This window comes from Paramisgurnus dabryanus, chromosome 10, assembly GCF_030506205.2.
Source record: "Paramisgurnus dabryanus chromosome 10, PD_genome_1.1, whole genome shotgun sequence".
NCBI classification, from domain to species: domain Eukaryota; kingdom Metazoa; phylum Chordata; class Actinopteri; order Cypriniformes; family Cobitidae; genus Paramisgurnus; species Paramisgurnus dabryanus.
In genome coordinates this window covers 11,955,643-11,968,147 of record NC_133346.1, presented here as the reverse complement: position 1 = coordinate 11,968,147, position 12,505 = coordinate 11,955,643, and the positions used below count along the sequence as shown (strand labels likewise).

Genomic DNA, 12,505 nt, shown 5'->3' with positions numbered 1-12,505 from the left:
TGGTGTTCTGTGGGTTATTATGGTGTCGCTAGTGTGTTCTTATTAGGGTGTTTCTAGGGTGTTTGGAAGGTAATAGGGTGTTTGTGGGTCATAAGGGGTTTGCCATGGTATTTGGGGGATATTAGGGTATTGCTGGAGTGTTCTGTGGGCCATTAGGATGTTGCTAGGGTGTTTAGGGGTATTAAAGTGTTCCAAGGGTGCTCTGTGTGTGTTCTTTGGGTTATTAGGGTGTTGCTAAGATGTTTATGGGGGTTAGGCAGGTGCTAGGGTGTTCTGTGTGTTATTAGGGTGTTCCACAGTTTATAAGGGTGTTGCTATGGTGTTCTGTGGGTTATTATGGTGTCGCTAGTGTGTTCTTTTTAGGGTGTTTCTAGGGTGTTTGGAAGGTAATAGGGTGTTTGTGGGTCATAAGGGTGTTACTAGGGTATTTCGGGGGTATTAGGGTATTGCTAGGGTGTTTAGTGGTATTAAATTGTTCCAAGGGTGCTCTGTGTGTGTTCTATGGGTTATTAGGATTTTGTTTGGGTGTTTAGTGGTATTAAATTGGTCCAAGGGTGTTCTGTGTGTGTTCTGTGGGTTATTAGGGTGTTGGTAAGGTGTTTAGGGGGGTTAGGCAGGTGCTAGGGTGTTTTGTGGGTTATTAGGGTGTTGCTAGAATGTTCTGGCTGATTGCTGGATGACCAAATATACAGCTTGAGCTGAACCCATTAATGCAATGTATATGGGATTTTTCACCCTTTTTATTGTCCATCATATGAAAATTGTAAGTCTGCTTACTTAGAAAAACTAGTAAATCAGTAAATTACACTATTTGACTTATGACTTAAGTAGGTTTTGGATTTGTTTTGCTTAACACATCTCAGATAAAACAAAGAGCTGATCAAATAATGTCTACAACTAACCCTCTGCAGGTGACACTCGACCATCAGCCGTGCGCACCAAGTGTGTGATTTTATTTTTCCGCGCCTTCCTTTTCTGACTCCCCACGGGCGTGTCCAGAACTTTCTGGGACTCGGGTTCGGGAGACACACATGGACTGGCCGGCTTCACAACCGGGCACGATTCTGTGACCACATGGTCAGGTGTGACAACGTCTGAAAGAACAGAGGAGAACACAGATGGCATGAACTAAACAGATCAAATCATTTTTAGCATGAACCTAACCTACAGAGGTGATCAATGGCATGTACAGGTGTGGGACAAGAAGTAATATTAAACATGTGTAACTTTTACAGCAAAACAACAGGCTGAATAAATGACATGACTGTGACGTGTGCCCCTTTAAGATAACCAGAGTGTAGAGTGACCTAGATATGCAGTAGGAAGTGAAACGCTAATCCACGGACAACCAGCACCATCACAATGTAGGCACAGTCTCCACCTCTAACATACACATACAATGATTCTGATATTATAACAGTGTCTATCAGCTGTTTTACATTATCACCTTTGTCTGCAGCACTGGATTTCTCCTTCCTTTGTTTGTACTTGTTCACTATCTTGTGGAAAAAAGTCTTTTTCTGAGATGAAGATGAACCTAATTTAAAAAAAATAAATATAAAAAGAACAAACAAAAAAGATGCATGCTATGTTAGGTGGAAGTTATGTCATTCTGAACATGAGATGACAGTTCCTAAAAAAATATAAAGAAATGAGTGTGGAGGCCAAGAGGAAGTGATGTCAGTTTCCATGTATGCAGTCAACTCACCCTTGCTTAGTTTGGGCGGTTCAGAAGGGTTGGACGTACTGTTTTTTTTCTTCTTTGTGACAGTTGCACTCTTTTTGTCAAATGTCAGTGGGCTGTACTGTGGTAAGCTGTTGAACTTTTTCTCGAACTCCTCTTCAAGTTTACCTAGTCTGTGAGTTTTACACAGTAAAAGATTAACAACCCGTTTCGACTGCTCACCTGGAAGCAACTGGGTCTCGTTCACTAACTAATTCATCAGGTGCCCGTAGCACGTAAAACAAGTGAATGTTTTCAATTTAATGGTTAAGAAAAAACCCTAACCGTAACTAATTGTTTGCCCAAAAATGAAAATTCATAATTTACAAACCCTCATGCCATTCCTCATGTAAATGACTTCCAGCATGTGGATAACTTTAAATGACATTGGTTCTCATGCATCAGTAGCATGTTATGTCATTTGACAACCAATGAGATTTGTTGTTTTAGATGTGACGCCATATTTGAATGTGATGCTCGGATTGCTTGTTTAATTTTAAAACCAGGTGGGCCGCCAGTGACTTCTTTTTTCCTGTCATGTGTGTGGTTCGTAATTTAAAAATTGCGCAGTCTGTGCGTCTAGTGAACCTATTTGCATCATGTGTCTTGTCAAAATAAGTGCCTGCTGCAGACACATCTAAAGGTTTTATGATAAAAGAGACGCTCGCGTTTGCTAGATACTCGCATAAACTAATGCGTAATCAAAGTTTACTGTTAAGGGAGTGTCTTGCGTGTATTTTGTGAACATGAACGTCTCTTTTATCATAAACGGTTTTTGTATTGTTCTTTATTGGTAAATCAATTATTTTTACAGTATGAATCGCTGACGTACTTATAAGAGCAATACTATCATGTATTCTGTATAATATCATTTATTAAATATTTCATAATTTTCCTGTTTTCAATTTCTTCCTTATATTTTTAGCCTACGTGTTTGTTTTACAACTATTATGTTTACATGCAAATTAATTTGTAATTAGTAATTTGTAATTAATGTTTATATATTATTAACACTTTACATCGTGTGTGTGTGTGCTATGATTATATATTAATTAGTAAACATCATAATTTAGAACAAACAGGAAGACATAGGCTAAGATATTAGGTAAAAAGAAGTAATAGAAAACGAAAAAAAAAATACGAAAACTTTAATAAATTGTAATATTATTGATATTATGAACTAATTCAAATTTTTAATCTTTCTAAATAAATTATAAACGTAACGTGATGAAAACGCTTTAAGAAACACATAGAGGGATCAGACTTCGACAGAACTCCGGATATCTTCTCTAATTATTTTCTATTGTAATTATTAAAAGATTTCCAAATGATTTCATCACTCCAGTCTGTCCGGTTGAGCGCTTATTGCAACCATAAACACCTACGTCTATCTTCAAATGGTGTCTTCGACGACGGTATACTATAAAAATGAAGGTCATCTATTTTGGCATTCCTATTCTGACACTCAACAGCACAACAAGACATTTTCTAGAGAGTTATATTGGTCGTTTCACTCGTGTCTCATTCATTTCCACTGTTTTTCTGCCACCACATGCGCGCGTGACGTAATTGTGACGTCGACTCGCAAAAGGTCTATAGACACTAATAGATGCAAACTCGCGTAGGGCGATGGAAAAACACAAATTGGGTGCTGCGATTGCCGTGAAAACATGCGCTATTCGCCTCAAACGCATCTTTGCACAAGTTACAAATATTCAACTCGATCAAAAAATTAGCAAGACACGAAGTTAAATCCCGCAAGTAATCTAGAGCGAGGAACGCAATGCATGCCATTTATAGGTATGCAGAAAGTAATTTTTTTGTGATTTGCTCAAGATAAAATTATCCTATATAATGTAAAGAAAATTCTGTAAAAAATAGAACATTGATATCTTTAATATTGACTGAGTAAGGTCATGTCAAAGATTGAAATTAGATTAGATTATGTGACTTTAGTCTAAATTTCATAGACATAGACAACATTTCAGTGCCTATTAGTGAAGAGACCCAGTGTTTTCTAGATAAACTGACTTAAATCTTGTAAAATGAAACATGACATGCATTTTAAAAAACAGCATTTGATTTTACTTTGGTTTAGTACATAGTTGTGCAAAACTATGAACATGGGATGGTGAATATAAGTGGATGCAACATGCTTGAATGCACAAAATTCCTTAGACTACTTATTTTTTACATTTCTCAAAAGCCATCAATTTTGTGCATTAGGTTTGGCTTTGTTTTTTTTGTTTTTTGACTATTAACACTCCAACTGACCTCACCATAATGACAAACAGGTGAAACAGGTGAATTAATTCAAGCAGTTTATATGCAAAATAATAATGTCTGGTTTTCTGCAAATCCAGTGTTGTGAATAACATTATCTCACCCAGGGATGGTTTCCTCTTTAGATTTAGACTTCTTCAGCTTTTTAGGTGGGCTTGCAGCAGTTTGAGAAAACCCCCAACTTTCATCATTCCAGCTGCCTTCATGATCAGACACGCTGCCTCGCATTGAACCTCTTTTCCCTAGAAAAAGGTTATAGAATAACATTTACATTGGTTGTGTGATCATATAAAAAGATTTTTTTTGGTGGGTTGGTTGAAAAACTGGCTGATGAATAGGGAAGTGTGCTTTTGCTCCAGACTATTAGTAATAACTAGTGGGCTTTGAGTTTCATATCTAGTCAGACATCTACAGCACTTAGGACGCTCACACAAGGTCATAACACAGGAAAGAAAAATGTGCATCAACAGATAGTTATCAACAAAAGTGTTATTTTGGCACAGCTGATTTCTGCACACTCTTATCAGTGGCGTGATGTTACTTTATGTGTGTTGTGTGTGTGCGCGTGTTACCTCTATCCACGTTTGCTCTCAAAGATGTTAGCATCCCTTCAGACACCAAAGTTTTATAAAGCGCTCCTTTACAGCTTCGTTCTGATTTTCTGGACCCGGAGATCTCCGTCTTGACCTCAGGTTCTTTATCCTCATGTCTGCCTGGAGACAAACCGGTGTCTGCTTCTTTCTCTTCCACTCCGACTGGCTGTGAGGGAGAGCACTGAGGTGCTATTTCTTCAACACCGCTAGGGGGCTCCACTTTCACATCTGGCTTATTTTCACACTCTGCCCCCTTTGGCGTCAGTGGAGCTTCCTCTATTTTCATCTCTTCATCCAGCTTCTCGATAGCCTCTTCTACCCTTTCTTCTTCCTCCTCCATGGCTTCTTCTTTCGTCTTCAATTGCTTTTTCTGTTTGGGTTTTGGTTTCTTCTTCACAACCAGAGCTTGGTCCAAGACGGGGCTGCTCTCGCTTTCAGAGGGACGAGCTTTCTTTTTGGGCGTCTCCTCTGATCCCCAAGCACCTTTAGCAACCGCCTCAATAGTGAACATAACGCTGTCTAAGTCCGAGTCGGTCGACTGACGCTTCTTCACCTTTTTGGGCGATCCTTGAGTCGTCTCAGTTTCATCAGATTCCTTGTTTTCCTTCTTCTTTTTCTTCTTTTTAAGAATTTTGGAAGGGCTGAGCTCAGAGGGGATGGTGTCAGTGGGGGAAGAGGAGGTGGAGGCAGAAGATGAGGATGATGATGGTGGTGGTGGCGGCGTGGTGAGAGGATGCTGTGGACCATCCCTGTGCTCTTTGTGGTCTGGGTTGTCTGTGCTACTTGAGCTGTGCTGAGCGCAGAGAGAAGCAGCAGCACCTGAAGGTTGAGACGAACGAGCTTCCAACTTCTCTGCTTCAGAGGCCAAACACATCTATATACAAACACAGGCAACAGGCAGACAGAGATCAAGTTATGGAGCTATGGAACGTATAAATATTTAAAAGTAACTATAAAACTATCTAAATATGTATGTATCACACACACAAGCCTAAACCTGAAATCTTACGAATATGTGACCCTGCTTGTGAAAACCCATCTTTGAAGGGACACTTGACTTTTTTTGAAAATATACTTATTTTTCAGCTCCCCTAGGGTTAAACATTAGATTTTTTTGGAACAGTTTTGGAATCCATTCAGCCGATCTCCGGGTCTGGCAGTACCACTTTTAGCATAGCTTAGCACAATCCATTGAATCTGATTAGACCATTAGCATCGTGCTAAAAAAATAACTAAAGAGTTTGGATATTTTTCGTATTCAAAACGTGACTCTTCTGTAGTTACATCGTGTACTAAGACCGACAAAAAATGAAAAGTTGTGATTTTCTAGGGTGATATGTCTAGGAACTATACTCTCATTCTGGCGTAATAATCAAGGACTTTGCTGTAATATGGATGTAGGAGGCGCATTGATAAAAAAGTGGAGTGTCCCTTTAAGTCCTATATCCTAATTTACTGTTATCTGCATTAAATCATCCCACATTATATAAAGAACAATTTGTGAAAATATAACCTTGACATCTTTAAAGGTGACATTGAATGATTGAACGGGGTATTTATCCTTGTTCTGTGATGTGACATGTAGACAAAATTTTTTTTGTTTGGGTCTGTAATGCCTTAGAAGCTTCCTAAAAACCTCTCTCAGATAGCTCTATTAGGGTGGGGGATTTTAAACAAGTGGTTTTGCACCTATTTGGCTTCCCCTACTGGCTTAACTTGCAATCTCATTACTGATTGGCTGACTTTGCTGCCACTCAAAAAATGTAGCCAATTATTTTAAAGTGGAGGGGCAGTGAGATGCCTGTGATGTCATAAGCATCAGTTTTTCAGATTGGGCCGTTTTCTGGCTGACATTTCTGAAAGAGGAATTTCTATGAGACTGAGATGTTTAGCATGTCTAGCACTTTTTGTATGTTCGTGAATGCGGGTAGACTACCATTATTCAACAAAGACAAGGTAAAAATGTTTTTTTCATTCTCTGTCCCCTTTAATATATAGTAAGGTCATCAATAAGTGAAACCAATGACTGAAATCAAACTTTGATGCTCCTCTTCTCAAATTCAGATTAGGGTCACATATATGAAAACCCACAAGGTGGCATCATATGCATCAACTGTTTTAGGATTTATTAAAAAAACATTGTCATTTATTGTCATAGCAAGTTTCATGCTTTGGTCTGTTATCTGTGTATATTCATGAGCAATACTGATTTTTGTACCTCAGCAAGCTGGAAAAGTGCCGATTGGCCGCACTGCCGCCCCTCAGACATGGGTTGAGACCTGCTGGAGGAGATCTGCTGTAGAGACAGAAAATACAGAAATAAGAATGGATTACCAGGAAACGCAAGCAGAAAAGTGATGCGCAGTTCACTGAACTGCAGGACTTTTATGAACTAAAATAATAATATGTGCATTTAACCATTTAGCGTTTTTTATTGACACCTAAGTTACTACAACTATCCTCAAATATCCCATGCTACATGCAATAAACCCACGTTGCAAATTGCATTTACATTTATGCGTTAGACAGACAAATTATCCAAAGCGACTTACAGTTCATTAAAGTGGGCATTTCACAAGATTTTTTTAAGATGTAAAATAACTCTTTGGTGTCTCCAGAGTACGTATGTAATGTTTTAGCTCAAAATAACATATAGAGCAAATATGTGCCGTTTTGGGTGTGTCCTTTAAAATGCAAATGAGCTGATCTCTGCACTTAATGACAGTGCTGTGGTTGGATAGTGCAGATTAAGGGACGGTATTATCCCCTTCTGACATCACAAGGGGAGCCAAATTTCAATTTCCTATTTTTTCACATGCTTGCAGAGGATGTGGATAAATTAAATGTTCTAGGTTAATAGAAGCACTGGGATCCAACTATAGCACGTAGCCTCTTATGGAACGGCTGAAATTCCACAAGGGGGCGCATTTGTTCCTCAGACGTTGCACAATAAACATGACATCCGAATATATTCATTATAAATCATGAATGAAAAGTGAGATTCGAACGAATGTCTGTTAGTGAACTTATTGTATACACTATTTATATCGTAATTCGGTCAGAAACTTCAAGATTGTGAGATGAACAAATCGTTTTGGATTAAAAGGCTTGGATATTCCATTTCCTTGGACTTTTGGGGATTTATGAACAATTTGTTTTGGACAATTTCACCGAAGCGGATAAAGGAAAGATTTTGAAGGTAAGTAAATATCCTAAATCGGCGCCGCCCGGTTCAGGTAACTAACAACTAGATTACAGTTTTATGACTGCTAAAAATCATATTATGCTTTCTGTGTGCGCTTAATGGAATCCCGAAAGTCTAAGCTTTACAACGATGTGCCGCATGACCGTATATTTTGAAGATTTAATGCTTCAAAGTTACAATGACGTAATGCAGCCTCACGTGCAAGGGAGGGGGTGTGCCGTGTACGGCACAGTGTTCCTTATCAGGTTAAAATGGAAAGCTTTGATTTTCATGATATGTCCCCTTTAAAAGGTATACATTTTTAATCAGTCTTTGTGGTACAAAAATCTAGCTTGAATGCATAAAAAATCTAGCCTAGAAATCTAGACGCACCCTAGCGGCCGCAAAATATATTTGCTGCCAGGGTTTAGTCTAGGCACTCACAATACACTTAACAGCTCCAAAAACCAAAATTTGGTCAGGCCAATCACATCGTGTGTAGCGTCTGTGGGGCGGGCTTAACATGATGACGACAGAGCTGCAACGGTTCCTACTTGAAAACAAAGAATGGCTGCTGCTGCTGGCGAACAGCTTTCTTTTGAAGCGGCTTTGGCCGCGACTCTGGAGGACTTAGACTTATGTTTTTCTTTGAGAGAAGAGCAAATAACCCTACTGAAGTCCTTTTTAAGCAAGAAAGATGTGTTTGGAGTTTTGCTGGTTACGGTAACTACGTCACCTTCTTCGTTGCTCTGATTGGTCATAGCGCTATCCTATTGCGTGCAGAGGCATTTTGAGGGACAACCTTATATCCCGCCCCTTGCATTGAGCCGTTTGTGTGAAGAGTTGCCAGACCTTACATCTTGATGTAGGTCTGGCTAACCAGGCTATAAAAAATCTGCTGATGGCCATGATGATAAAAGTTGAAAATCAAACAGAAAGTGCAACGTTTTAAAATAGTTGTCTCTATAGAGGAAGTTTGGGTCTTCACAGGTAATTCAAACTGAAGCTGAAAACCTGAAGTGAGAGGTTCAGAGGCACTATAACTTCCCACATGTTACTAAAGGATTAAACTACCAAACGATACAAACTACCAGCAGTAAAACCCCCAAACACCTAAACTGGTTGTAGCTTTCTTGTTACAAATGGCCCTTTACTGTGGTTATTTTTAAACACAGCCTATAATAAATTTAAGAATGATTGTATCAGTAATGTAAAAGATGTCTGCTGGGTTAATGGACTTTGTAAAGAGAGTGTTTAGTACAACTGTACCTCAGCCAGCTGAAACAAAGGAGATTGAACACAACTCTTGGGCAGGTCTGGAGAGTTCGGCTGAGACGGTCCAAAGGCCTAAAGCCGGCACAGAAAAAAACATGAGTGGTGTATCAATGACAAACTGCTCGGCATGAGACAGACTCTAACGACCAAAAGTGTAGTCAAATGTGTACACGTGCCAAAATTTTTGTCAATCGTCCTCGATCGTGCGCGTACGTTCACGTACATGTAAAAACAGACTATACCCCAAGTTTAAACCGCCTTTTTGAACCTGTATCCACACTGAAACCCACTCACCTCTACATCTGTCAGTGTGCTTCTATCTTCTGTATTCTTACTTTCCACAGCAGGCTGATCTGGACTGGAAGATAACTAAAGAGAAACCAAGCATGTCTGTCAACATAATGCATTCAGATAATTTCAATCAAGCAATATTGATTCCCATGAAACAAGCTAACTGATAAAATGTATGCACTTTGGATAAATGCATCTGCCACATCAATGTACACAGCATCAATGTCTGAGATGTGTCACAGCTAAAGAGGGTTTTATGGGTCTGTTGTTAACAATCAACAAGTCTTAAGCTGGTTTTACCTCAGCCAGCTGGAAAAGGGCCGATTTCTCAGCGTGCTTAGCAACGTCAACGTCTCCTGTCTGGGAAGAGCTGGAGGAAATCTAAAATGAAAGCATAGACATTTATATCAGCAAAGCAGAATGAAAAGTAATAAAAGTACACGCAATCTTAACATCTTGACTTAACATCCTCTTTGAATTGACCACTGGCCTTTTTAAGCTCAACATCGCCGTCTGTTGACAGCTTGAAGAAAAAGCAACAGGTCAGATTTTTATTTTTTATGTATGACACCTCCATTATAGAAAAACTAAATAACCTATCTAGTAAAATTTTTCTGGTGCAGCTCTCAAGGATCATTTGCATATTTAAACATGATGACATCACTGAACCAGAATTGACATCAATAACACCAAACTGCATTGATCTTGTGTGTATAGTATCCAAACTACATACATTCAGACTTGGATTATAGCGTAGGAACTGTCCAGACACCTTTTAAGGCCCTTAAATATTTTCTCCATTTTGCAACTCAAAAGTATAAAAAGTAATATTTATGAACAAGACCACATTGAAATTTAACAAATTTTTCTAAATTAATTAGTTTAAATCTAACTTTGCCATTTTAGAAAATTATTATAATTTAAATATATAAAAATACATTATTATTAGACACAAAATATATTTTCTCTGTGTTTTAATATTTTTAATTTAATTTAATTATTTTTCTATTTTATTAATAAATTGAGAAAAGTACTATATAAATACATTTTAATTGAACTGAATTGAAAAATAAATATGCAGTTCAGATACCCCACAGGGATTTAATCTAATGGCCCAGTGCAGGAACTACTGACTACTTTTAATGCCTTAAAATATTTTCTCCTTTTTGCAACTCAAAAGCATAAAAAGTAATATTTATGAAGAAGATCACCTCAATATTTGAATCATTTTTTCTAAATTAATTAGTTTAAATCTAACTTTGCCATTTTAGAAATGTATTATAATTTAAATATATAAAAATACATTGTTATTAGACACAAAATAAATTTACTCCGCATTTTAATATTTTTAATCTAATTTAATTATTTTATTAATCTTATTAATAAATTGTGAAAAGGGCTATATAAATAAATTTAATTGAACTGAATCGAATAAAAATAAATATGCAGTCCAGATACCGCAGGGATTTAATCGAATGGCCCATCGCAGGAACGGTACAGACTCCTTTTAAGGCCTTAAAATATTTTCTAGTTTTTGCAACTCAAAAACATAAAAAGTAATATTTATGAAGAAGACCACCTTGAAATTAGATTTTTTTTTCTAAATTAATTAGTTTAAATCTAACTTTGCCATTTTAGAAAATTATTATAATTTAAATATATAAGAATACATTATTATTAGACACAAAATATATTTTCTCTGTGTTTTAATATTTGTAATATTTCATTAAATTATTTTATTAATAAATTGTGAAAAGTGCTATATAAATACATGTTAATTGAACTGAATCAAATAATAAATATGCAGTTCAGATACCACACAGGGATTTAATCTAATGGCCCAGTGCAGGAAGTGTCCAGAATACTTTTAAGGCCTTAAAATATTTTCTCCTTTTTGCAACTCAAAAGCCTAAAAAGTAATATTTATGAAGACCACCTAAAAATTTGAATTTTTTTTCTAAATTAATTAGTTTAAATCTAACTGGCATTTAAGAAAATATTATAATTTAAATATATATTTATATAAATACATTATTATTAGACACAAAATATATTATCTCTGTGTTTTAATATTTTTTATTTAATTATTTTATTAATAAATTGTGAAAAGTGCTATATAAATTAATTTTAATTGAACTGAATCAACTAATTAATATGCAGTTCAGATATCCCACAGGGATTTAATCTAATGGTGATATTTTCAATTATATTACTGTATTGAAGGTGGCTTTCCAATGAACAACAACAAAAACACCTGCAGGCACATTTGTGACACCATACATCAACACTTGCAGTGCAGACAGCCCCATTGATTATAATGGGAGGGGGAACCACTTTTGTCACATCTTAATGTGCCGCGCGTGCCCGGCAAACACGCTCAGTTCAACGACTCACAATGCAATAATAGCAGAGCCGGTTGCACTGAATCTACCTGGGTGTGTGAGATTGTTTTTGACACTTGAGAGATTCAAAAGATAATCCTTGTTCAAACATTAAGGACGGCGTGAATCTAAAGTCCTCTGCTCAAACACGGCTAAACAGACGATGTAATCTAATTTGTCCGCAAAACAAGGAGACGCTGCCTTTTGTTTTCTATAAGCCTCCCGAGGCTGTCTTCAGTGACAAATACACCGAGCCGAGGCAATTACAATCACTTAGTGGGAGGAAAATGGAATTTACAGAGGATTAACAAGAGTGAGAGACTACAGGAACCTACAGGAACACACACACAAAACACACAGTCATGACAAATCCTCCAATCTCACAAGTACACACACATCTCCACGGCTGTAAAGCCTAAGAAAGCTCTCCGGTTTATGAAGCATGTGCACCTAATGGCACACAAACCCAGTTTGGGACCGAATGCAGTGCAGGACTGATATCTCAGTCGGTCATTTAAAGTCATAGCTCACTGTGGCTGCTCTTTCTGTGGAGATGAGCCTGTCAAAGTCGATTTACATGAGCACAGATCATGTGCTCATTATATCAGTGGTCTGCCATGGGTACACAAAATGTACATTTGTTTCAATCACGTCTAGATATGATGACACAGATCTTGACTGATAATTGTTATTCTCATATAGACCCCCTTTTCTGTTATTTTTTCTAAAACCTGTTTAACCACTGACCAATTGAAACCGTCAGACTTAGCTGTGG

General features: G+C 37.4%; 1 protein-coding gene across 7 annotated transcripts in view; it reads right to left on the bottom strand.

Moving 5' to 3' along the window:
* The window catches only part of bbx (BBX high mobility group box domain containing), a 43,541-nt gene that overhangs the window by 12,159 nt on the left and 18,877 nt on the right, over positions 1-12,505 (bottom strand). For 5 of the 7 annotated variants that reach the window (XM_065258707.2, XM_065258722.2, XM_065258715.2 and 2 more), the window contains 9 exons: positions 9,650-9,730; positions 9,353-9,427; positions 9,053-9,130; positions 6,818-6,895; positions 4,579-5,473; positions 4,110-4,248; positions 1,709-1,857; positions 1,448-1,537; positions 903-1,094 (listed from right to left, as the gene is read on the bottom strand). In XM_065258707.2, the coding sequence (XP_065114779.1) occupies positions 903-1,094; positions 1,448-1,537; positions 1,709-1,857; positions 4,110-4,248; positions 4,579-5,473; positions 6,818-6,895; positions 9,053-9,130; positions 9,353-9,427; positions 9,650-9,730 (1,777 nt within the window). The remainder of the gene's footprint in view (positions 1-902; positions 1,095-1,447; positions 1,538-1,708; positions 1,858-4,109; positions 4,249-4,578; positions 5,474-6,817; positions 6,896-9,052; positions 9,131-9,352; positions 9,428-9,649; positions 9,731-12,505) is intronic. The other 2 variants (XM_065258697.2, XM_065258738.2) reach the window with 2 other exon arrangements.